The 27,573-nt window shown below is 34.5% G+C and overlaps 1 protein-coding gene across 5 annotated transcripts in view; it reads left to right on the forward strand.

The window, feature by feature from the left end:
- IFT74 (intraflagellar transport 74) overlaps positions 1-22,338 on the forward strand; it is an 85,054-nt gene extending 62,716 nt beyond the window's left edge. For 4 of the 5 annotated variants that reach the window (XM_072841576.1, XM_072841575.1, XM_072841579.1 and 1 more), the window contains 7 exons: positions 3,835-3,888; positions 5,611-5,708; positions 6,576-6,702; positions 16,091-16,254; positions 16,827-16,952; positions 20,399-20,459; positions 22,031-22,338. In XM_072841576.1, coding sequence (XP_072697677.1) covers positions 3,835-3,888; positions 5,611-5,708; positions 6,576-6,702; positions 16,091-16,254; positions 16,827-16,952; positions 20,399-20,459; positions 22,031-22,149 — 749 coding nt within the window. In that variant the 3' untranslated portion in view covers positions 22,150-22,338. Of the gene's footprint in view, positions 1-3,834; positions 3,889-5,610; positions 5,709-6,484; positions 6,703-16,090; positions 16,255-16,826; positions 16,953-20,398; positions 20,460-22,030 lie in introns of all 5 variants that reach the window. The other variant, XR_012038132.1, reaches the window with a different exon arrangement.
- Positions 22,339-27,573: the final 5,235 nt, after the last annotated feature.

The raw sequence follows: 27,573 nt of genomic DNA on the forward strand, positions 1-27,573 counted from the left end.
CAGAGAGTAGAATTTAAACGTAGAAGAAAGGGGGGATCCCTGGGTGGCGCAGCGGTTTGGCGCCTGCCTTTGGCCCAGGGCGCGATCCTGGAGACCCAGGATCGAATCCCACATCGGGCTCCCGGTGCATGGAGCCTGCTTCTCCCTCTGCCTGTGTCTCTGCCTCTCTCTCTCTCTGTAACTATCATAAATAAATAAAAATTAAAAAAAAAAAAAAGAAGAAAGGGAAAGCCATGAAGAGAGGACAGAAGGAATGATCTGAGAGGAAGAAAAACCACAGAAGTTCCCACCCCAATAACAAAAACATAAAAAAAAAATTTGAAGAAAGAATGTATCAATACTGTCAGATACTGCAGAGTAAAATAAGAATTGGAAACTGCTCTTTGGATTTGATAATTAAAGAGTCATATAATCTTATTGAGAGAAATTTCATTGGAATGGCAGAAAGAGAAGCCTCATTACCATGTCTTGAGGTCTCATAGCAAGATGAAGAACAAGAAACAACATGAATAGGAGATTCTTTTAGGTTTATAAGAAGAAAGATAGATGGTAGTTTAATTTTTGTAAAGCCTAAGATGCAGGCCTTCCTCCTAAATGTCTGACCAATCTCTGAAGAGTGGGACTTCTCAGACAATCAGAACTTTCTTAGAAACCTGGGCTATGACAGGTTCAGCAGACACTAGGTTTTCTGCTACTTCATATATGTTGTATAAGAGTTCCTTGCAGGGGATCCCTGGGTGGCGCAGCAGTTTGGCGCCTGCCTTTGGTCCAGGGTGCGATCCTGGAGACCCGGGATCAAGTCCTACATCGGGCTCCCGGTGCATGGAGCTCTCTCTATCTCTCTCTCTCTGTGACTATCATAAATAAATAAATAAATAAATAAACAAATAAACAAATAAACAAATAAATAAACAAACCAACCAACCAACCAACCAACCAACCAACCAACCAACCAAGTTGGAGTCCTTTAAAAAAAAAAAAAGTTCCTTGCATATTTCTCTCCCATGGTATTTCAGCTCTAATTCTTTGTTTCCCATTCAAAAACTATTGCCATAAGGTGAGTGAGGAGTGACATTATAATTTTAATTTGTCTATAATCTATTTTTTAAAAAACCTAATCATACAAATTTATTATTAATAACAAACTATCTCTTCCCTTCCCCTTAATGCATCCAGTCGGAATGAACCCAATGTTTCCCATCGGTTTTCGGTATTTGCTGGCTGGGAATTCATGACCACTGGGTATTTACTCTTCTTAAGCAGTAGATTTCACACCCAAGTTTTTACTGCCAGTACTGTTTTGGGGCCCATGACAAGATTTTCTATGTATCAGTGCCCTTCTCAGTGAGTTTAGGGAAAATATTTAGACCAGAAAGCAATAAAACTGGGGGCCCACGTTTCTGTGCCATCACCTTTATGTACTTGTAGCTCACTTTTTACCCAAGTAAATATATATACAAGTAGAAGTTCATGCCTCTGTAATTTGAGATTTTACCCCAACTGACATCCTCTACTTCCTAACTTTACTCTAGCCACTACTTGAAAAACTGCATAGGAGTTTATACAGAACACAGGCTGACCATTGCATTTTAACCTCTGCACTGTAACTTTTGGCTTCCATTTTCTTTGAACTGTTAATGTTCTTCAGAATACAAGCTTCTTATCAGGAACGCCCTTAGGAATGTCTAGTCTATTATTCTCTCCATCCTTACTGGGCATCATCTTAATAAGATTCCTTAGCTTTTCTAGAATGCTAAAAACTGACTCAGATAAAGAAATTGTAGATTGATGCAAGTGCAGATTTACTCTGCTTTCTCTACTTGGCCCTGAGAACACAGGCTGCAGCTGTCTCACTAGTCCAGGGAAATAGTGGTGTTTTTCCAAAACTCAGTTTTTGTTACACTGAAAATCCTTTTGTTATAAAATAATCACGATCCACCTCTGTTAATGGCCCCTTTATGCTGCTCCCAAAAAATTTCATTCCATCTTTGAATAACTCACAACAGCAGGCAAAATAGCAAAGTAACCTCCCTCACAGACCTTAAAATCTGAACAAGCAATTAGAATATACCCAATGCTACTGTATGAAAAGGGGTACATAAGAGCACAGAGCGAAAGACAACTTATCTAGTTAAGAGATTTCCAGGGCAGCCCCGGTAGCCCAGCGGTTTAGCACAGCCTGCAGCCTGGGGTGTGATCCTGGAGACCGAGGATCGAGTCCCATGTCGGACTCCCTGCATGGAGCCTGCTTCTCCCTCTGCCTGTGTCTCTGTCTCTATCGCTCATGAATAAATAAATTAATTTAAAAAAAAAAGAGATTTCCAGAAATTTTCTCTAAAGAATAATATTTAAGCTGCATTATAAAGAATAAATAAATGTACCTGGTTGGAACAGTGAAGAGGTTCAAAGCACTGCAAGTAGAGAACCTTGAAAGTAAGGATGAAAAATAAATTAAATAAATAAATAAATAAATAAATAAATAAATAAATAAATAAATAAATAAAATAAATTATAATAAAAAAAGAAATTGAGGATGAATATAGTAACTCAAGGAACTGGAAGAGAGTGGTATGGCAGAGGCAGGGAATGTGAAGTAAAAAAATGGCACAAAGGGGAGGCAATCATGAGAGACCTTATAAAACACATAAAGGTTTGGTCTTCCACCTAGGGACGATGGTAAAAGTATTGAAGAATTTTAAGGAGAAAACAATTTGCATTTTTGAAAAATATTTCTGGTTAATGAAAAGGCAAGTAATATTAGAGGCAATATGACCAGTTAGGAGGTAGTCACAGTAATCCAGGTAAAAGATGAAGGTTTCTTGGAGTAGAGCAGTGGGCAATTAGGATGGAAAGTAGATTTTTGATCCAGATACTTAAGAGCCAGAGTAAAATGGATTTTATATGACCCTAGGCTTCTGACTTGGGCAACTGAAGAGTTGGTGGTGTTATTAACTGAAAAGAGAAGCAAGTTTAGGAAGAGGTTGCTCACAACAGGTTTGGACATGTCACACTTAATACATGTGAAAGACATGTTTAAAAGAGTAAAAATCTAAGACCCTGACAAATGGATGAAACTGGACCCTTCAGTGATATAAAGGGGCCATTAACAGAGGCGGATCAAGGGATGCCTGGGTGGCTTAGCAGTTGAGTGTCTGCCTTTAGCGCAGGGCGTGATCCCAGGTCCGGGGATGGAGTCCCACATCGGGCTCCCTGTGGGGAGCCTGCTTCTCCCTCTGCCTGTGTCTTTGCCTCTCTCTCTCTCTGTGTCTCTCATGAATAAATAAATAAAATCTTTAAAAAAAGATGGATCATGATTATGTTATAATAAAAGGATTTTCAGAGTAACAAAAACTGAGTTTTGGAAGGACACCACTATTTCCCTTAACTAGTGAAACAGCTGCAGCCTGTGTTCTCAGGGCCAGATAGAGAAAGCAGAATAAATTTGCACTTGCATCAGTCAATCTATAATTTCTTTATCTGAGTCATGCAGTTTTTTAGCATTCCAGTATTTTCCTGGACTAATGAGGCAGCTGCAGCCCTGTATTCTCAAAGTCCCAGGTAGAGAAAGCAGAATAAATTTGTGCTTCCACCAAAATCCATCACCAGTAGTGTTCATGTACGGGTTGAATAGTCCCAAGTTGGGACTGAAACAGAGAACCACTGGAAAGCCTGTAAGTCCTTTCCAGTCAGGAGATTGTTTTTTCCAAGTTATCAAACATATATATATCAAACATATATTAATATAATGGTATGTAGAAAACCTAAGACATTTTTTACATTTAGAGCACTGTTTGAAGTTTTTTAAATCAATGTTATATTTTGTATCTCTTACAGGTGAAATGAATCAGAAGTATAAGGAACTTAAAAAACGAGAGGAAAATATGGACAGTAAGTGATTATCTTATTGATACGAAAATATTCTCAGATGTCTATTCACATATACCAAATCAGAGATCTTATCTTGGGAAGATACAATGGCTAGTAATAAATGTAGAAGTGTAGACATTACAAGCATTTGCCTTGAAAAATTATTTTCTTTCTTTTTTTTTTAAAAAAAGGTTTTATTTATTTACTCATGAGGGACACAGAGAGAGAGGCAGAGACATAGGCAGAGGGAGAAGCAGGCTCCCTGCTAGGAGCCGGATATGGGACTTGATCCTGGATCCCAGAATCATGCCCTGGGCCAAAGGCAGACGCTCAACCGCTGAGCCACCCAGGCGTTCCTTGAAAAACTAATAAATATGTAGTATGACTTAGGGATGGGTAGAAAAATTGAAAAAGGTTTTGTACGTTTGTGTGTGTATGAGTATTTTTGTGGTAAAGATAGATTGTAAAGCTAGTACTTCTATTTACTGTCTGTATAGAGATATACTGATTGAATATTGAGTGTTCTGTTTTACATGCTTCACTGTATTCATCTTTAGTATCTTTTGCCTTTTTTTTTTTTAGCTTTTCATAGTACTTCCTCTTATTATTTATCAGCTTTCTCCTCAGACCTTGTTACTTGGTTCTATCACTGACTGTAGCTTTAGTAGCTTTCTGTTGGAGCTTCTCATTTACTTTTTAAAAGTCTTAACTTTGTAACTATATCTTCACTTAAACTTAATTGCATTGTACATTCAGAAATTTTTCAAAATTGAGCTATATTACCTGTTACTGGTTTCCTGTTTTAATAATCATTTTGCCAGAATCTGTGGGTGTGGTGTCAATTGTTACCTTCATAGAAGCAGGCCATAAAGTAGTAATTGCCAACTGATACAACAATATCCCAAGATTTCTTTAAAATCTCAGCAAGTACCAAAAATTTCCTCAGAATTAATTTGTTGTTTCATGCTAACAGTAAAGTGATTTTTAACTGTAAGTTTTTATTTTTGGAAGAGTCCTAGAAATGCCTTAAGAATATAAAAAAAGTAAATTATGTACTGATTCTGTATTAGACAGGAGAAAGAAGGATTTCTTAGAATATAATATGAATTATTAAATTTATTTAGTTGAGATTAATGCAACATTTTAAAGAGAATACTCATTTTCAGATAAAACTAGTAATAACTTTTCAGTATTAAAATTAGTGGCTAATTATAAATAGGAATAATTATAGATGTATCAAGACGATCCTATGTAAAAACAGATTTTTTTTCTGTTCTCCTTTTTATCAGTTGTTACTTCTGAGTCCATATTTATAATCTTTAGTTTATTTGTCTTTTTTTTTAATTTTTATTTATTTATGATAGTCACACAGAGAGAGAGAGAGAGAGAGGCAGAGACACAGGCAGAGGGAGAAGCAGGCTCCATGCACCGGGAGCCCGACGTGGGACTCGATCCCGGGTCTCCAGGATTGCGCCCTGGGCCAAAGGCAGGCGCCAAACCGCTGCGCCACCCAGGGATCCCAGTTTATTTGTCTTAAGATCATAACCATTAAGCTTTAAAAGCTTGAGAGTATGTAGAAATGTTCTTATTAATTTAATTACCCTTGGGTTAATAAAAGATTAAATAATGATAATTTCACATTTGCTTTGAATTTCTAAAAAGTACTGTTAAGACCTGTAAATTAGTATGTACCTACTGTTAACTATATTAACAGTAGCTTCTCATCATATTTTGAATCTGCAGCTTTTATTGAGACTTTTGAGGAAACTAAGAATCAGGAACTGGAAAGAAAGGCACAGATAGAAGCCAACATAGTTGCACTTTTGGAACACTGTAGTAGAGTAAGTACCATCAGAAAATGCAGTGGTCCACTATTGCATCTGCTCATTTAATGTTTCCTTTAAATTCCCTTACTTATTATTTTATTTCTTTAAGCTATTAATTTGTGTATTTCTAGCAAAATTCAGCTAAGGACAATAGAAGGAAAGGATTATATATGTATAATGTCAATATTTAGCAGTAAGTAAGACTAACTCAGAGTTTTTATTAGGATTTTCTTCCATGTTAATGTATCTGAATTTGGAGAAGTAACATTTGCATAGCTAACTTAAAAATCTAGATGTTATAATGGAAAATGTTGATACATTTTTACACAGTCATTTGCATTATAAATACAAGGTATTCTTTCCTAGTAAGAACCTACAAAAATATAGGTTATCAAGGAGTATCTTTTGATTCACTGAAAAATGCTTATTGAGCAGCTACTAATGAATGGTACATTGAAGGAAAAATGTGCAGTCTCTTTTAAATATTCTAAGTGTCTTAAGATTCCCAAGCAGTTCTTAATGTAGTGTATTTGAATTTTTTCTACAGTGAGATAAAATTCAGAATTATTTCTTTTACATTAGCTTTAATTTAGTCCCCCTTTGAGAAAATCTGACTTTCATTGAGTCTCACTATACTCTTCTAAACATACATAAAACATATATAATAAATGATGTATTTCAAAAAAGAATACCAATTTAAAACATCTAGTTCTTAACAGTGTTTTCCAAGAGTTATTTTGGAGAGTTAAATCAGTGGAATTTTTTCCATTTTTATTTCTTTACAAATACAGAATATAAATCGTATGAAACAGATCTCTTCTATCACCAATCAAGAGTTAAATCAGTGGAATTTTTTCCATTTTTATTTCTTTACAAATACAGAATATAAATCGTATGAAACAGATCTCTTCTATCACCAATCAAGAGCTGAAGATGATGCAGGATGATCTCAATTTTAAATCTACTGAAATGCAGAAATCACAAAGTACGGCTAGGAATTTGACTTCAGGTGAGAATACAGATTTTATTTATTTATTTATTTATATTTTTTTAGAAAACAGGTTTTAATATCCCTTTTTTTCTGTAACAAATTGAAAGTTTAAAATTTTAATGTCATTTTATTTTATTTTTTTTGAAAGGCTGAGAATATAATTTAGGATTGCTTATTAGTCCAGTCATTAATAGCCTCAGAATTTTGTGTGACCTTTCACATCAACTTAATAGCATTTTTTTTTAACTTAATACTATTTCATTGGGACACTGATTCATTTTTAATATTTACTGGATGCTTGCTTTGTGCCTGTACATAACATTGGCACACAGAGATAAAAGAAAAATAGTCTCTTTCCTCAAGGAACTTTCAACTTGGTGGAATAATGACAAACAATTAAAATATAATCAAACAGTACTAGGATAGAAGCATTAAGAGCAACAGAATTACACTGAGTTTATATCCACCCCAGGCTTGAGTAGTTAGGAGAGATATCCTTGAGAAAAAAATATTTTAATTATAATTAGTTTGAGCCGTTATGACTACATGATACTAGAGCAACACTCTTCAATAGAAATGTTGATACATTTCTTAAATAGAAATGTAATGCCAGCCCCACACATAATTTTAAATTTCCTCATGGTGTGTTATAAAAGTAAACAAACAGGTGAATTTTAATAATATATTTTACTTAACCCAGTTTATCCAAAAGATTATTATTTAAACATGTAATCAGTACAAAAATGATCAATGAGATTTTGCAGTTACAGTCCATCTCAGCTTGGATCTAGACATAGTTAGGTGTTCAAAAGCCTTAAGTGGCTAATGGCTGCCATTTGGACAGTATAGATATTAAAAACAAATACACAAAATAGAGCTTAAAAAGCTAGACTCAAAAGGAAAAAAGTTTAGGATAAAGTCAAAATTTGTATAGAATCTTTGGTTCTTGAACTGATGGTTTCTACCTTTCGGTCTTTTTTTAATGCTTGTGTGTGGTGGTATTGAATCAGCTATGTTTTTTGTTGTTGTTGTTTTTGTCTACTTGGAATTAAACTGGCAATTAGTGAAATTATGAGGAATAAGAATACTTGCTAACTTCAAAATGTTGAGATTCTTGAAATAGAATAATGGGTCCAATAATATTCATTTATCTGAAATCCCAAAACCTGACCTGAACTGACATGAGGTTTTAATTATCTTTCCTAATGTGACTGTTCATAATTTTTGCTGCAGAAATAGTCATGTACTTGATGACAGGATGCTCCCTTAGACCCTGCTGTGGGAGTTATATTATAATCAATATATGTGCTATATTACTTTTGTAAAATCCGAAGAATTCTGCATTCTAAAACAATTACCTAGGAGTTTTATATTTATACATTTGTAGACCTATAAATCCATGCTAAATGTTATTAATATACAGTTGAATTCAGGTTGATGATATAAGTGGCTAATGATTATTTTATACATTTAAGTATATTTTATCTGCCCAGATTTATTTAGAGTTTGCTGTAGTTTTATATATATATATATATATCTGAGTTCTCTGCTAAACAACTAGAAAAAGTACATTCTAAATTTGATTTATATCTACTACTGGTTTGACTATCAGAATTTTTTAAATTGTGATAAAAAACACATAACAAAATTTATCATCTTAGCCATTAACTATACACACAATGTTGGGCAGCAGATGTCTAGAACTTTTTCATCTTGCAAAACTGAAACTTATACTATTGAAGAACTATCCATTTCCCTCTCACTTCTCTCCTCTGCTAACCACATTCTACTTTCTGTTTCTATGAGTTTGACTACTCTAAATACTTCATGAGTGGAATCATGCAATATCTGTCTTCTTGTGAATGGATATTTTACTTACCATAATGTCCTTGAGGTTCATCAGTGGTGTAATATGTGACAGTATTTTTTTTCTTAAGGCTAAATAATATTCTATAGTATCTATGTACTACATTTTTTTATTCATTTGTTGATGGACATTTAGGATGTTTTTACTTCTCCGTTATTGTAATTCACGCTGGAATGAAATGGGTGTGCAAATATTTCTTTGAGACCTCTTCAAATATGAGTATTTTTACATCTTTATTTTCTTCTTTCTATAAAGCTAAAGCATTTTATCTTTAATTATTCCATCTAGGAAATCTCTGTTTTGTGTTTTAGATGGTAGTTTTAAGGTTTTCATTTATCTAAAGTCAATTTTAATTTAGAAAGTTTTTGCCTCCTCTAAGCTGTCTTTATATAATGGCTGTTGAAAAACATATTTTTTTAAGAGGTAAATATCAATACCAGGAAATGAATTCAATTATAAGGACTTTGAATTCCTTTCATATTTTTATATTTTGTGTTTAATGTTTCCTTTTAAAAACTACTCATTATATTTTCTGCAGTGACATAGGGTTGAAAAGACTGAGAACTGACTTAATTTTATTCAAGTTTATTACTATGATAAAGATTTTACTGAAAATATTCCTTATTAAGGTCTGAATTTTCTGGCCCCTACAATTAATTTCATTTACTCAATTATTTTTAAGTTTTAATTTAAACTAAGCATATAAATTATTTTTTCTCTTTCTTAACACCATCCACCATCAAAAATTTCTTGTATCTAGAAATCACCATCAGAAGTCTATAATATTCTTGTTCACCTTTCAGAGACCATGAATTTTACATTTCCACTTGTGAATTTTGCCTCCCTTTTGGCTTTTGGGTTTCTAATTATAAATCACTTGCTTTTCTTAGTGTACTCTGTTTCTTAATGGGACAAAATTATTTCTTGGGCGGAGAGTAAAAATATCTTGATTATAATGGTTTGTGCCCCCCCCCCCGCAATGATCACTATACATAGACAGATATACATTATATCTGTAATATAAAAGTTTCATGGGAGGGTGGTGATTAGGAAAAACATAGTCTACAAAAGGCTCCTTAGGGCGACAGTAATGGGGGAAAAAAGATTGTGAAACGCTAGTGTACTACATGAGTAAAGAGGCAAGGAATCTGTCAGCAATAGTTTTTATTTATATTTTTGGAAAGGAAACTCCAGGGAATAAACAAATGCACTGATGGCAGAATATTTCAGAAACATTTCCCCATGTCAAAGTGGTTCCTTCTGAGATTTTGCTACTATGTACACACTGCTTAGTAAACTTTGCAACTTCATAGCATATCAGAAGGAACTTGTCTGCATCCTCTTCCTGTCTCTTCCCTTGGAGAAGTTTTTAGCTTTTCAAGGGGACCTGCTGTTAAAGGAAGATAAACTTTACCCTATACCAACCAACCATTTTCTCCCTTTCTCTAGGAAAAACATTTAGTATGACTCCTAAATGTATGTCCCTAATATATCTTCAAATTAAACTTAGAGTTCAGTAGCATTTTCACAGAACAGTCAAAATTTATACAAGCTATGTACATTTCCTTTTTGGAGCATTGAAAAACCATAAGCCTCAGTGACTTTGATTTAGCACTTTGATTTTCATTTTAATGGTTTCCAACCCTAGTTGAGATATGAATCCAACAAAACAAAACCCACTCAACAACATTTAAATCCAGATATCCATAATATTCTTAAGAACATATATGTCAATATGGTTGAATTGTAATACTCTTAAAGGGACAAAAGGAAATGTTCAAGTTTAACCATACCAATTTCAATTTGGTTGGTAAAAACTTTCTTTCTTAAATCACTATCCTTTGAAAAAAAAAAAAAATCACTATCCTTTGAATCCTTAAAAAAAACTTTGATATTTTAATCTTTATGATAATTGTTATACCTAAGAAGTCATTCAGTTTTTGAACGTTTTATTTTTACTATATCTCACCTTCTACCTATATTTTAATCCATAATTCTGGTTTCATAGATGGAAGCATTTAATAGCAGCTTTATATTTGATTTTTCCTGTAGATAATCTGTATAAATAATAAAACTCAATTCCAAGTAAATTTTGCTAAATTTTTTAAGAAGCAGCCAAGTTATTGCCTGCCCACATAGAGGGAGACATTCCTGGTAAGAGGGCAACTAAGTGCCAAAATCCATGCATAAACTCTATTTAGATCCTAATCTGACCAGTGAACTATGTAAGCATTAGGTAACTTTAGGGAACCTAGGAAAAAGCAGCAATTAAAAGTTGAAAAAGCTGAATACAGAGATTTTGCATACTGCCTACTCCAAAGGAGAAAAGTTTTAGAGTTTTAGTTCAGTAAAGTTTATTCCTCACTTAATATAAATCAACAGTTTTTAAAGGAATACAATATAATCCAGAATCTCTACAGCATATCATTTAAAGTGTCAATTATAATATAAAAATTCATTAGCCATGTGAGGAAATAGGAAAATGTGAGTCAAGGTGAAAAGCAGTCAATAAACATTGACCTGAGATAATCCAGATGTTGAAATGAACAGAAGACTTTAAATGCATAAAAACATATTTAAGGGATTAAAGGAAAATAAAATAACAAATGAACAGATGGAGAATCTCACAGAAAAATAAAAATTACAAAAGAGAATCAGGTAGAAATCCTAGCATTGAAAATATACCTAAAATGAAAAATTCACAGAATGACCTTAATAGAAGATTGAAGACAGCAGATAAAGGGTCCATGAACTTGAAGATCAATAAAAATGATATAATCTGGAGAAGAAATAAAAATGAACAGAACCTAAATGTTCTGTGGGACAGTTTCAGGCAATCTGACATATATATAATTGGAGTCCCAGAAGGAGTGGAGGCACATAGAATGAGGGAGAAAAGATAGTTGAAGAAATAATAATGGCTGAAAATTTCCCAGAGTTGATGAAAAACCAGATTTGACAGATATAAGAAGCTCTTGAATTCCAAACAGGATTGATATAAAAATCCCTTACCTAAGCAAATCCCAGTTAAATTGCTAAAATGCAACATAAAGAAAAAACAATGAAAAATACCAGAGAAAATACATATATACAGGGAATAATATATCCTACTATAAGATTAAATTTTTTTTATGTTACCCCTAAATCTCTAAGTTATAAAAGGAAAATCTTCATTGTTTGCCTTTAATGAAACACCACATTTTTCTGAGGCTATTCATATCCCTACTTTAAAATAGAAGTAAAGTGAAAGCAACATGTTCAAAGATGAAAATGTATCACTACATGCCTCTGTCTATAAATAAGTAACTACAGGATGTTTAGGATTATTACCATACCTAGCCCTGGGAACATAGGAAACTAGCTTAGGCAGGTTTGAATTCAAATATCTTCATCTGGATGTGCATGATACATATATTTCAGTTCAATTTTAGTATCCATAAGAATGCATGTATCTCTTTGGATTACTGGTTTGTTTGTTTTTTTATAAGTACGCAGTAGTGCGATTACTGGATTATAGGATAGTTCTATTTTTAACTTTTTGAGGAACTTTCATACTGTTTTCCACAGTGGCTGTACCAGTTTGCATTCCCACACATAGTGCAGAAGGGTTCTTTTTCCTCCACATCCCCACCAACACTTGTTTCTTATGTTTTTTATTTTAGCCATTCTGTCATTGTAGTTTTTGCATTTCTCTGATGGTGAGTGATGTTGAGCATCTTTTCATGTGTCTGTTGATTATCATATGTCTTCTTTCAAGAAATGTCTGTTCAAGTCTTCTGGCCATTTTTATTGGGTTATTTGAGGGGTTTTGGTGTTGAGTTGTATCAGTTGTTTATTTATTTTGGATACTAACCCTTTAGCAGATACATTCATTTGCCAATATCTTCACCAATCTTTTTTTTATATTTCATCTTGGAAAAAAAATCCTAGGGCAGCCCGGGTGGCTCAGCGGTTTAGTACCGCTTTCAGCCCAGGGCGTGATCCTAGAGACCTGGGATTGAGTCCCTCGATCTAGCCTGATCAAGTCAGGCTCCCTGCATGGAGCCTGCTTCTCCCTCTGCCTGTGTCTCTGCCTCTCTCTCTCTCTCTCTCTCTCTCTCTCTTTCATGAATCAATCAATCAATCTTTAAAAAAATAAAGTCCTAAAAGCCTCTTCCAAGTATTGTCTTCCCAGCTATCATCCCTCCCTTTCAGGGGTTTCACATCCAAATTTTCAAAAGCCTTCCTCTCACTCTTGCTCTCATTTTTTTTCCTATGAAATCTGTTCTCGGGATCCCTGGGTGGCGCAGCAGTTTAGCGCCTGCCTTTGGCCCAGGGCGCGATCCTGGAGACCTGGGATCGAATCCCACATCGGGCTCCCGATGCATGGAGCCTGCTTCTCCCTCTGCCTGTGTCTCTGCCTCTCTCTCTCTCTGTGTGTGACTATCATAAATAAATAAAAATTTAAAAAATCTTTAAAAAAAAATCTGTTCTCAAGAAATATATCAAGGTTTTTCTGGACAGTAAGTCCAACTTGTATTTTGCGATATTTTTTTTTAAATCCCTAAGTAGTATTCTGCTTTACACATCACTCCTTTGTTCTTAAAATGACTTTTCACCATCGTTTCTGATTTTTCTTTTATTTCTGTAGTCATTTCTTATTCTCCTTTATGGGATCCTCCATGTCAGTTTATTCTTTAAAATTTTGTTATTCTTATAGTTTCTATCATGAATTCTTTTCTCTTGATGATTTCAGCCATCCCCATAGTTTCACGTTCTGTCTCTATGTTGATGATTTCAAAATCTGTATCTTCAAATTTCTCTCAGGACTTCAGACCCATATATCTATACATGGGCCTGTTTACTATTTGGGTGCTTCTGAGGTAATTCAGAGAACATATCCTAAGTTGACTTAAACCCCATATCATTCCCTCCTACAAACAAAAGTTGGTACCTCCCTCTGCCTCCGTGTCATCTACTCTTTTACTCAAGTTGGAAATGGGACTCTGCATTGACTCTTTTTGCTCAACTACTGTATCTGGTCAGTTGCCTATTTAGTTAACCCCAAATCCCTGATATCTCCTGAGTCCCTCCACATCTCCTGCATTTTTTCCCTCATTTATTTCTGTGTTATATAACTTTAGATTTCATATATATAGTTGTGTTCCACTGGAGTATAGGTTCTGTAATGATAGGGATCTCATATGCTTTGTTCATTGCTGTATCCCCTATGCCTAGCACATGGAAAGCACTTAATAAATAATGTTAATGATAAAAAAAAGCCCAAAGTGACTATACCAGTCTACAATTTCTGATGTAGATCACTGAATCAACATTTAACTGGTCTTCCTGCATGTAGTAATGCTTTTCCAATTAGTTGCCCTCATTGAAACCAGGGTGAACTTTCTAAAATTTAATTATGCCACACTAATGGATTTTACATCAATTACTTAATATAGCCCTTAGGATAAAGTTCCAACTCCCCATTTTTTTTTCTTTTTTTTTTTTTTTTTTTTTTTTTAATTTATGATAGTCACAGAGAGAGAAAGAGAGGCAGAGACACAGGCAGAGGGAGAAGCAGGCTCCATGCACCGGGAGCCCGACGTGGGATTCGATCCCGGGTCTCCAGGATCGCGCCCTGGGCCAAAGGCAGGCGCCAAACCGCTGCGCCACCCAGGGATCCCCCCATTTTCATTACAAAAGCCCTCCATGAACTGAAATTCTCCCTACATTGACCTTTGGGTTCTAGTCATACTGAACTTCTGTTATTTGCACAGATGTATCATGCTTTCTTACCTCTAGACTTTGCACATGTTGATTGTATTCTCTGGAACACAATTACTTTCTCCTTGGTTTGGTTGATTCCTAATCTTTAATTAAGGCCTTACTCAGTTAAAAGGCATGTCTTTAGAGAGCTCTCTTGACCAGTACCACATGTTCTCATAGCACCCTTTATTACTATTTTCATAGTAGTTATCCAATTTATTGTAAATGCGTATCTAATTTTCTGGTTCTACCTCTAGAATATAGCTACTTGAGCAAAAACAATGTCTCTGTTGATTTCCATTATATTCTAGGCACTTAGCACATGGTAGATGCTCAACACTTTTAAAACAAAGTATGAGACGCGCACACTCCCTCCTACACATACACACACATATATGTAGTCAGTCCTCGTTATTCATGGATTCTTTTTTTCTTTTTAAAGATTTTATTTATTTATTCATAGAGACACAGCTAGAGAGAGAGGCAGAGACACAGGCAGAGGGAGAAGCAGGCACCATGCAGAGAGCCCAACGTGGGACTCAATCTCAGGTCTCCAGGATCACGCCCTGGGCTGCAGGCGGCACTAAACCGCTGCGCCACCGGGGCTGCCCTATTCATGGATTCCTATTTGTAAATTTGCCTACTCACCATAATTAATTTGTAATCCCAAAATCAGTACTTGTAGCACTTTCATAGTCATTTGTGGATATGTGCAGAGTCAAAAAGGTGAATTGCCTGACATGCATTTGCAGCAGAGATCACATAGGGCAACTCTGTCTTCTTGTTTTAGTCCTCATTCTATTAACAAGTATCCTTTTTGTGGCATATTTAGTGCTAGTTTTTCCCACATTTTTGTACTTTTTGTTGGTGATTTTGCTGTATAAAATGGCTCCCAAACAGAGGCACCTGGGTGGCTTAGTGGTTGAGCATCTGCCTTTGGCTCAGGTCATGATCCCCGAGGTCCTGGGATCGGGTTCTGCATCATGCTCGCTACAGGGAGCCTGCTTCTCCCTCTCCCTGTCTCTGCTTCTCTTTCAGTGTCTCTCATGAATGAATAAATAAAATCTTAAAAAAAAAAAAAGTCTCCCAAGCATATTGAAGTGTTGGCTTGTGTTCCTAGGCCCAAGAAGGCTGCAGTGTTCCTTGCAGAGAAAATGTGTGTTAGATTAGTTTCATTCAGGCATAAGTTGGCCTTGAGTTCAGGGTTAATAATGACTGAAAAATATATATTAAATACGGTGTGTTTAAACAGAAACCCACATAAAACAAGATTATGTGTTAGTTGATTGATGAAAATATTGTGACCAGAGGCTTTTAGGAACCTAACCCCATATCTCCGCTAGTAGCAATAGTTTAGTATTTGCTAACTCAGTATTTACAGTGACTTTATAGAATATAACTACTGTGAATAATGAGATTTGACTACATGTATAGTCATACAGTTTTGCTCAAAAAATATATATATGTTTCATAATTTGCTTTCATACCCCTATTAAAAATAGTGGGTCTTTATCTCATAATACATATTATTAAGTAAGAAAAAAAATACCTGTGTGTTCTTAAATGTTTGTATGAGCATGGAGACAAATTTGGCTGATATATATCAGGTTATATTGATTACCTGGAGGATGAGTATTTTTTTTTCTTAATTTATCTTTGTATTGTCTCACTGGTTTCAATGAAACTTGTTTCTTTTGCAGGTACTCTTATAAAACATGATTTTTAATGGTGGCATCGCATTTCTATTTGTGAAAGGAATAAAGTTTTGACTTCTTGAATTTTCTTGTGTTTCAGATAGTCAACGTCTACAGTTGGATCTACAGAAAATGGAACTTCTGGAAAGTAAGATGACTGAGGAACAGCATTCTCTGAAAAACAAAATTAAGCAAATGACAACTGACCTGGAGACATACAATGATTTGCCAGCTTTAAAATCAGCAGGTGAAGAAAAGAAAAAGGTAAATGATAACAGTCTTACAGAATTAAAATTCGAATTGTATTTTCTTGATCAAATTTAATATATATGTAGTTCATAGAATTTATTTTCAGTTGATTATTTGATATATAAGCTAAGATGTTTATGTATGTAGGAGGAATTTAGAGAGATGTAAGTTTTAAACAAAAGGTGAAAAGAAAGGAAAAGCAAGAGCATTTCAACAAATCTGAACTTTGTTAAATGCATGTTTGATTATGAAATTTCCCTCCTTAATACTTATTCATCAGTGGTTTTTCATTGCCATTTAGATTAATTTAAAGCAAATTTGTTTGGATAGGAACACATATATAGCAGCCTTAATATAATTATTAACACAATTAATACTAATTTAGCCTGAATAGTGTTATTAATTCAGTTAATGCTAATTTAGCTTATTATAACTCAAAAGATAATTTTTACAAACAGGCTTTGGAGTATAGTCTTGGTAGAATTTTACCAGAACAATGTTGAAATTATTTAAGTTAAAAATGATTTATATTGGCTAACTAGATATTTGCTAAGCTCTGTTATTTACTTCTATTTGGACCTATCTAGAAATTACATCAGGAGAGAACAGTATTAACAACCCGCAGAAATGCCTTTAAGAAAATAACAGAGAAGCTAAACATAGAATATGAGACATTAAAAACACAGTTGCAAGAAAATGAGACACATTCTCAGGTAAAAAGAAAAAGCAAAGACTGAAATTTATTTCTGTTTTTAGACTATCTGTCTTGTGTTCTTAATGTATATTTCTATCCCAAAACAATTTTTTTAACTTGCTTTATTTATCCTTCCAGACTTTCTGGATTTGAAGGTAGCCAGATTATATACAATCTCCACTCAGAATGAATTTACTTTTGCTCTTCTTTTATAAACCTATATTGAAGGACTACTCGGTGCTAGGCCTTGTTCTGGGCTCAGCTGTTAAAATAATAGCTTTTAAATATTTCAAAAATAAAGCATTTTTAATTGAGAAACTTTGCTAACTCACAAAAACCACAAATAGAATAAACCTTAATGACTAATATCCCACAGAAGACATAATTCTTGTCATTTTTGTGTGGGTCCTTCTAGTCTGTATGTATGTTATATGTACACATACTTTATATATACATATGTATACATTATTTCTATGTATTTATAGAAATGGTAGCATATTGTACATATTTGGAAGCTTGCTTTTCATTATTAATGATACCTAATAACTACTTTGTCAGTAAATTTGTTAAAAATATGATTATGTATAATATTTGGATTTAGTATAATTTACTGAACCAATTTCATATTATTGTACATTTAGGTTACTTTTAGTTTTAAAGCTGTTTAATGCTGTCAAAAGCAGACTTGTCCTTGAACTTCTTGACTTACATTTCTGATTATTTTACATAGGATGCACAGACAAGTCCCCTTTTCATATCATTTATCTGATAGAATTACCTAAACAATGTTGGAGATCTAGATTGAATACTCTAAGAGGATAGAGTTGATATCTGTCTCATTCATTTTCTCCCCACCCTGTGCCAATGGTTGGGATATAATAGCTGTTCAATAAGTATTGGAGGATTAAATGAGCATGTGTGACATGTATAAAATCAGTAATTAGGGTCTGATAAAAATTGATCATTCTCATCTAATTAGTATATATGTTAACTATTTGCAACTTATAATTAATGCATTCTTCCTTTTCTTTATATGGTAATATGATCATGATAGACAATCACTGTTAATATTTTGGTATAATATCCTTGTAAACTTTTTTCCTTTGCCTTATACACCCATATTAATTATATTATTTTATAAAAACTGAAATTCTATGCATATAGTCTTTAAAGATTCATTTTGTCACTTAAGTATTTACAAACTCCTTTTTTGATATTTTATGACTGCTATTTTATTGTATGGATTTACCATACCATACCATGGCAGAGATGTACCTTATATTCTTTTTGAAAGAGGTAGAGTTTCATCAGAGTTTGTCACAGCTACTAAAAGCTTAGAAATCATTAATTTACATTTCCAAATTTATCATTTATTCTATCTACACTTCATAATATACAGGTCTAGATTTGGGAGTGACAAAATTATCCTATGCTGTTGAGAGTTGGGATGGATGCTGGAGAAGAAATCTAAGAAAAAGTTTATGAGGCCACTTAAGACAAAAGTGGTTCTTAGGGAAAAATGCTGATATTGCTTATGGAATATCACCCCTCTTCTTTCACTGAATAGATTACTTAAGGAGGAAAACACTTGACAAACACAATTTCTTAGAGTCAGGTAATGGTTACCTTGTTTATTCACACATCAAGTGCTAATCATATACTTAACACCATACATCAAGTGCTAATCATATACTTAACACCATACACAGGTAAGAGGAATTCATAACATAACTCATAATCTACAGTCCTTCTCTGTATTATTTGTTGCTTTTTGGGAATCCCCACTGATCAAATAAAATCTAGTCTCTTTCGTTTTTGCAACTATTTTCTTGAAAACTGTTTTTTGACATCTACGAATAATTTTCATAACAGACTTTTTGATGAATGGCTGTTATTTATTTGATATCATTTAAACATATTTATATTGGAACAAACTATAAAGCTCCTAGAAGAAAACAAGGGATAAAATTCCTTGACATCAGCGTAGCAACAGTTTTTTGCTTATGACATCAATTGCATGAGCAACAAGGCAAAAATAAACAAGTATGCCTACATCAAACTAGAAAGCTTCTGCACAGCAAAAGAAACAATCAACAAAATGAAAACTGAATGGGAGAAAATATTTTCAAATCATTATCTGGTAAGGGATTAATATATAAAGAACACACAACAGACTAAGTTGTAGGGAAAAAACAGATTCATGCTTCAAGATATTCTTGGAGGTTTAAAGGCAGGTCACTAATACAGATGTATAATATGGAAGGAAGTTGACCATCTAACACAGTGTTGCTTTTATAGCATTATTCATTTAGTACTTAAGAGGTCTGCATTCTAAGAAGGCCTCCTCTCTGTATGAAACAAAGGGGAAAAGTTTGGTACTTGACTTTGCAAAAGGTTATTAGAGATTTATTGCCAAAAAGTGCTGACTGCTTCCTTAAGTCCATCTTAACTTTGAGTTCCTATCTAGAGAGCCAGATCTGATTTACTAGTGTTAACTCACAGCACATACAGTTTACATAATTAATTAGTTAGGATTTATCCTAATATCTAGATATATCTCTTTAGAGGAAACAATGGGCTGGTTGCTACATTAATACTGAATGTATGCCCTGAAAATAATTTTAACATAAGAGTAGAAAGAAATATTATTAATGCTACTTCAGTTATGAAATTCTTAAAAATGATCATTACCTCTTAGAAATGTCCACACAGAACATTATTTTAATGTTTCGTTTTTCAGACAGTCCTTTCTCTAGGAAAAATACTATGTGCATCTTAAAAAAGAAAGACCATAACCCAGAGTTACAAGGTTAATTAAATCAGAAAAACAATTTAATTCTATAACAGTAAAATTGTCTTCTGAGGAAGCAACCATCAATATAATATCCACATTAGCTTCCTGTTGATGCAGAAATTATTGTAACAGTGCCAGCTTTTTACCAGCCCTCTTATAATCTTCACACTGCAGCTCTGCTCTTATCACAGCTTGTGGAATTAGACAGGAAATTTAGCCCTGGAAATAAGGAAGTTACTCCTATATAGTTGAACCTTTGACAGTGTTAGAATATATATCACGTTTGTGGCATTAGACTTCCAGATTTCAAGGAGAGATTCCCATCATGTCCCGTTCTTTTCTTTCAAGTTCTTTTAAGAAAGGGAAAAATCATAAAGTGTCATTCAGTTGGCTTGTTCATCGGCATAATAAATATTGTTAAGTATTTTCCAATTAAGATAAACACATAGAGTAAAACTTGTTGTCAAATTCAACATTGTATTTATTAATGTATTTACTATTGTTTAATCCTTTCTAATTTTCCTTTTTGTCTGCCATGGCTTTATCTCAACTAAAATGCAATGAATTGATAAGATTTAAAATTTTGAATGTTTTTTTTTCTTATCCTTTAAAAACGTGTATAATTGTTTTGAATATGGGTACTGTTTAACATTTCTATTTTGTGATTTTAGCTTACAAATTTGGAGAGGAAGTGGCAACACCATGAGCAAAATAATTTTGTGATGAAAGAATGTATCCTTTAAAAAGAAACAAATGACTGAGTGATTTTTGTTTTTTAAAAATGTATTCACTTATTTGAGAGAGAGAGAGAGAGAGAGATCTGTCAGGGGGCAGGGTAGGTAGAGGGAGAGAGCATCTCAAGGAACCTGAGATCACAGCCTGAGCCCAAACCAAGAGTCTGACACCCAACTGACTGAGCCACACAGGCACCCAGAGTGATTTTTTTCCTAAGAATGTTTTAAAGACGGAAATGAAATGAAATTTAATATACACTTATCAAATACCTAATATGTACAAAACCTCAATCTAAACTATGTGGGGAATAAATGAATGAGACTTCGTTTCCAATCTACAATAATTAGGGTGTGTTTGTGTGTGTGTACGCGCGCACATGTTCTGTGTACATGCACACTCACAACCAAAGTAACAATAGAAAGCAGACTATACAAAGTTAGTGTGGCATAGTGACTGAGTGCACAGGTTTTGGAGCAAGGAGATCTAATTTTCAGTGTTGACTCTACTACTTGTAGTTTATGGACTTTGGACAATTTATTATTGTTAAAGTTTGTTTAAGCCTCAACTTTATCATCTCAAATATACTTAATATTTCTTTCTCATAGAGTTATTGGGAGAATTATGTATACCTACAGAAATATGTATGTGCATAATTGTTTGCTGTTGCTTATAGTGCTGTACCTTGGATATCTGGGCAGCAAAGGGAAGTAAACACATTAGTATCTTGAGAAATTTGACCTTCAAGCTCATCTGTTTCAGCCAATTCAACTTCATGTTTTTACCAAGATGGCACTTATATCCCACCTTCTTGCTTTATCTTTTTGTGTGATTATATAGGAGGAAGCACCTATTTGAGGACATATGTTTTGAAATTGTAAGAAACACTTCTTTGAAAGTTATTTTCTGTTCCTTTCTTTGACCCTTTAAGGATATCTCTGCTTGGAGAAGTAGTTCCTGACTCATTGGTAGTTTAGATTCTCCTCCAGGAAACTGCTGAACTTCAGCTCAGGGCAGCATGGATCCCAGCTTACTTCCAGATCAAATGCATCAGGTGCTCTATTCCTAGCAGTTGTTGCTACTCATTTTAAAAGCAAAAGACTCTCACTCAGTATGCTTTAGTCCAGCAGTCTAGTTTATGCAACACAAAGTAGGGGATTTTGAAATAGAGTGAATTCTAGAGACTTCTGTAATTCATTGCAGTACTCTAGAGAACATGGTTCTTCTGAACATTCAGTTGTTCTCAGACCAGAATTAGATTGAAATGCACAACATTAAGTATAAAAAGCTATTATGGGTGCATTGGTAGCTCAGTCAGTTAAGTGTCTAACTCTGTTTTGGCTCAGGTCATACTGTAGGTGAACTTTTTTTGAAACACATTTTCCTTAGCCTTTTAGATTTCAGTTGATCTTAATCTGTTAATATATTTTTTTAAATATATTCTAATTGTTCTTTTTCTGGCCATTTTCAGTTTTCCATAAGAAAAATACCAGTATGATTTGGTCCCTTCCTAAGCCAAAGTGGATTACTGTTTTTGTTGATCACTGTTCCCCCTTAACTCATGTAATTAGTCATAGCAACCAAGAGTCAAGAGAGTGATTACCAGTCAATTATGAAGAATGTGACCAAGCAGATTGCAGAATACAATAAAAGCATTGTGGACGCTCTACATAGCATGAGCAGAAACTGAGTCTGAACCAACTGCAAGTCTCTATAATAGTATGCTTTCTGCTAAACTGTATGTTGACTGAAAAAGAATCTCATACCCTTGAAGAGTTTTACCTAAAATTTTTAACTACTATAATTTTTGTGACCTCTTTGAAGAGGTATACTACTTTAAACAGCATAATAGTTCAATAAAAAGTTTGCATACAGAAAAGCATTTTTTTGTATTTTTTTTGTGTGAGTGATAAAAATGTCTCAGACAACCAAGAGATAAACTAAAAGTGGCCGTTGAGATTGATTTAGTTGGTATAATCCACCTATGGCAGCAAATAAGATCATTTTTTAAATGTGTCAACTCTAGAAGGGATATACGGAGTGAGATTCTGACTTAGCACTTACATCAATCTTGTCAAGTTTTGCTTCTAGAAAAAGAAAGAATGGAAGGCAGATGTTTAGTTTTGAGGTTTATTTCTCAAATAGGGTATATTTGATGTATTCTAAGGAATATAAAGTTGCAGGTAAGTATATTAACTCATATTCTTTGCATATCAGTTATCCCTAAAGATTCAGAATTAAAAACTTTGACCTTTGTATTTTACAAATATTTTCTTACGTGTATATGCTAGGAAAAACATGAAGTTTAAAAGAAATGCTGCACCTATGGTAGTCTGTTTTAGACAATGGCTGTTGCTGTTCATTGTCACTCTGGAGTATATATTCACTCTTATGGACTGTAAGTAGGTTAATTTGTGAGCATTGCCAGACCATTTGAAAAGAAAAACTAGAAGAGGTAGAATTATATTGTGTAAATCTAGGAGATGTTGTAATAACTAAAGATGTCTTTGGGCAGGAATGAGTCATCTTGGCCAGCATAAAATATTTCTTAAAACTATACTCCTTTTGCTCTGATTTCATGTTCATCAAGTAATTCCACATCTCAGTAATCCTGAAAGACAAGCATATTTCTTTGAAAAGTGGAGGGCTTTACTGAGATATAATTTACATACTGTAAATTACCCATACATGTTGCTTTCCTGAAGTAAACATTTATCATTAACTCTTCAACTTTAGTGTGTGTGAGATTAGGAGAAAGGGTGAACATTGTTGATTTTGGTTAACTCTGGATTACTAATATGGCTAAAGATCCTGGAAAGTGATAGAGTCATTAAGGTGGCATTCTGAAAATGGGCTCCTCAGATCTTAAGTTCTTCAGGTTATTAATAGGTGTTATGCCACCAAAGGATTCATGATCAAAGAAGTTTGGGAAACATGGTTTTAAACAAAGGTAAATAATTTTCTTTCTTCTTGACTGCTAAGAGCCTTTAATATGCTAATGTGCAATAAGATCAGGAGGAGTATATATGTTTAAGGTTTTGGGGATTTTTCCCCCTGAGTGGTTGGAATTGCAGTTGTTTAAATCTTCTTCAGACTTTTTGGTCTGAAAATTTTAGGGTTCAAAATCATTTATCATGTACATAAAATATTTAGAAGTACAACAAAAATTCAAATACACTTCTGTATACAGTTAGCACTTCTAACCTATGGGAAGGAAGTGTGATAGACAACTCTGCTGTTATTGAACTAAATCTGACCCAGTCTTCACCAAGAAAGAAGGTAGGAGGAAGAGTGACCTATCTAATAAACATAAGTGTTTGGATTATAAGAATGAGAAACTTGGCAGAAAAAAGAAAATTTCTTTAAAAAAGCAAAGTTTCCAACCTCTGTTTTAAATTACTCATATATGATATTTGTGGAACAATAATAGAGCAGGATTTCTTTAAACTAAAACGTGTTATCTGAGGGAAATTCTCACTAATGTCTCTTCCTTCCTCTCAGAGCTTTTCAACAAATCCAACAAGAATATTTCTCTGCTAGTATAGGACTGGAGTCTACTATCTGCATGAACCGGCTCTTCCTCAGTCCGTCACATTGCTCAGTGAGTTCCATTCCTGTTAAAACAACATCTTGTAAGTCATAGGGAAAGAAGCTGCAGACTGAACAAACATGCTGAGTAGTTTTACTAATGAAAGTCAGCATGGGAAAATTAGCAAGTCCTTGTTTTTCCCATCCTTATCTTTTATCAATAAATAAACATGAGTTCTTGAATCTCATTTTCACTAACTGGGGAGTCCTTGATTTGGACCACATTTAAACGTGTAAAATTCAGTGCAGGGTTAGAGGATTAGAGCATGGAGTAATGCCATTCACACTAGAGATAAAAGACGAATTAATAGAAGCTCCCAGGGTTCTTGCTATCTCCCTGCCAGGAAATTCGAACAGACTTAAAGTAAGAAGAAATAAAGATGGACCACTGGAGCACTATTGCCATTTATTTTAATATTGATGTATCTTTCATTTTCATACATCTCTCTAAATAAAAGTAGGTTATGTCTTGAAATTGCAGATTCACCGTTTGATAACAGATATTAAGCATCTTTAAAAGGACAATTTGGGGATCCCTGGGTGGCGCAGTGGTTTAGCGCCTGCCTTTGGCCCAGGGCGCGATCCTGGAGACCCGGGATCGAATCCCACGTCGGGCTCCCGGTGCATGGAGCCTGCTTCTCCCTCTGCCTATGTCTCTGCCTCTCTCTCTCTCTCTCTCTCCATGTGTGACTATCATAAATAAATAAAAATTAAAAAAAATAAAAAATAAAAGGACAATTTAATTTTTAAAATTAAGTTCTCTGCCCAAAATGGGACTCAAATTCATGACTGCAATGTCCGACGTCAGGATTCACATGTTCCACCAACTGAGCCAGCCAGGTGCCCCAAAAGATAATTTTTTTTTTTTTAATTTATGATAGTCACAGAGAGAGAGAGAGAATGGCAGAGACACAGGGAGAGGGAGAAGCAGGCTCCATGCACCGGGAGACCGATGTGGGATTCGATCCCGGGTCTCCAGGATCGCGCCCTGGGCCAAAGGCAGGCGCCAAACCACTGCGCCACCCAGGGATCCCCCCAAAAAGATAATTTTTATTGCAAAGGTAGAAAATTTAGGAAACAGATAACAAAATGAAGAAAATAGATTTGTCATGTCCCCAGTCTCTTTAGATTGCTCCTCTGTATATCTGTAATACATATCTCTTATTTATGTATATATATTTTTTATTAAAATTAAGATCATATTCTTTTTTTTAAATTTTTATTTATTTATGATAGTCACACAGAGAGAGAGAGAGGCAGAGACACAGGCAGAGGGAGAAGCAGGCTCCATGCACCGGGAGCCCGACGTGGAATTCGATCCCGGGTCTCCAGGATCACGCCCTGGGCCAAAGGCAGGCGCTAATAAACCACTGTGCCACCCAGGGATCCCTAAGATCATATTCTTAAATTTACTTTTGCTTTATAGTTTTGCAAACATTTGTCCATGTCCTTATATATTCTTGTACAACATGTTAAATTGATGCATATTATTCTGTTCTACAGATATTCTCTAAAAACAAATCCCATATTACTGAATGAGGTTTATGGTGTAGGAATTAAGCATAAGTTTTGGATTAGGTAATTGAGTTGGAATCACGACTGGCCTACTAACTTATTATTATTATATGACCTTGGGAAGTTACTCAGTCTCTGAATTTTAGTTTCTTCATCTATAAAATAAAATAATAGGGCCTAGCTCATAAGGTTGGGTCAGAGTATGCAGAATCCAAATGGCTTTAGAAAGGTAGCATGATATTAGCAGTGTGTAAGAGTGCTTGTTTCCCTGTACTCTGACCAACACAGGTGTTAATCCAGGTTGATAGGGCACTACTTCATTTGTTTTAGTTTTTTTAAATCAAATTGCCTCCATTAGTATAATTAGAAACTTTATTGTGTTTTAATTAATATGCAGGATATGCTGTTTCATACTAAAAAATAAATCTATTTGGGATGCCTGGGTGGCTCAGAGGTTGAGTATCTGCTTTTGGCTCAAGGCGTGATGCCGGAGTCCCAGGATTGAGTCCCACATCCGGCTCCCTGCATGGAGCCTGCTTCTCCCTCTGCCTGTGTCTCTGCCTCTCTGTCTCTCATGAATAAATAAATAAAATATTTTTAAAAATCTATTAATAAAAATATAATTTTAAAAATATTTATTCGTTATAACTTTATAATAATGAAAGTTGAATGCTTGATAGTTACTTTTAGGGCAGCCCGGGTAGCTCCACGGTTTAGTGCTGCCTTCAGCCCAGGGCGTGACCCTGGAGACCGAGGATCGAGTCCCACATTGGGCTCCCTGAGAGGAGCTTGCTTCTCCCTCTGCCTGTGTCTCTTCCTGTCTTTCTCTCTGTGTACACACTTTCATGAATAAATAAATAAAATCTTTTAAAAAAAAGTTACTTTTAAAAGATAGTAGATTATACTTTGCTGCCTCAGTATCTTCTCTCATAATACATTGTAATGAATAATTGCTCTGAAAAAGTTAACTGACTGTATAACCCTAAGGGAAATAGGAACAATCTGTGTAGAATTAATTTATCTGATAATAACCAGAGGTGTTCTGTTTGGTCTTCCTCCAAGTCAGAGCGATTACACATAAAAACAAGCTGTGTTAGAGGAAGGACAGTAATATCTATTAGAGAGTTTGATATACAAGAGAGTTTGGAGGACGCATGAGTCCAAAGAATTTATGGTCTGCTGCTAATAAAGGCTTAGACACACACTAGGTAGGTCTTTCACAAGAGAAATATAAAAATGAGGTTTTCAAAGTTAACTTTTGTTTTATATCCACATCTTTCTGGAAAACCATAATTCTTACCATGATAACATGGGATACCATGGATGAAAGGCAGACTTTTAATCAATTAAAATTCTGTTTGGCACAAAGTCAGGGAAGAACTACTGTTAACCAAACTGAAATATTATCTCATTTTCTGTGTTTTCATTTTCAGCAGATAAACTCAACCTATTAGAGGAAGTCCAGACTGACATGAAAGTGAAAAAATTTGATATAGTCCATAAGTTCAACCTGAATTTTTTTTTATCAAAGGATACTATAGTTCATTTTTTAAAAGCCTCTATCTTTAATTTGCTTCTTGTTAAAGTGAACTTTCCCTTAGTTTACTGGAGATGGGAAGGGCTGCCTTAGGGATTGACCAGCCCGACCTTATCCCCCCTGCCAAGGACAAAGCAGGGACCCGTATCTCAAGATTAGGGAAATGCTTAAGAAGGAGAGGAAAAGAAAATTGCTTTTCCAGCTTCTTTAACTTCCCGTGTAACCAGAGAAAAGCAGATATCCCTTGGGAGGAAATAACAAAAGTGCTAAACAGTAGATGGATGGATGAAACCTGCGTCCCTACAGTGTACTAGAACTCTTGCCTTTATAATGTCCCTTGCTTGTGATTATCAGAAGGCCAAATGAACGTTTACTACCAATTGGTACTACCCTCCTGGGAGTCACTACCTTTGAAGATGTTCCTTGGCTCAGTTCCTTTTCCTGCCAGAAATATCAAAGCAGTAAAAAGGGTCT

Source organism: Canis lupus, chromosome 10, assembly GCF_048164855.1.
Source record: "Canis lupus baileyi chromosome 10, mCanLup2.hap1, whole genome shotgun sequence".
In the NCBI taxonomy this organism is placed as follows: Eukaryota; Metazoa; Chordata; class Mammalia; order Carnivora; family Canidae; genus Canis; species Canis lupus.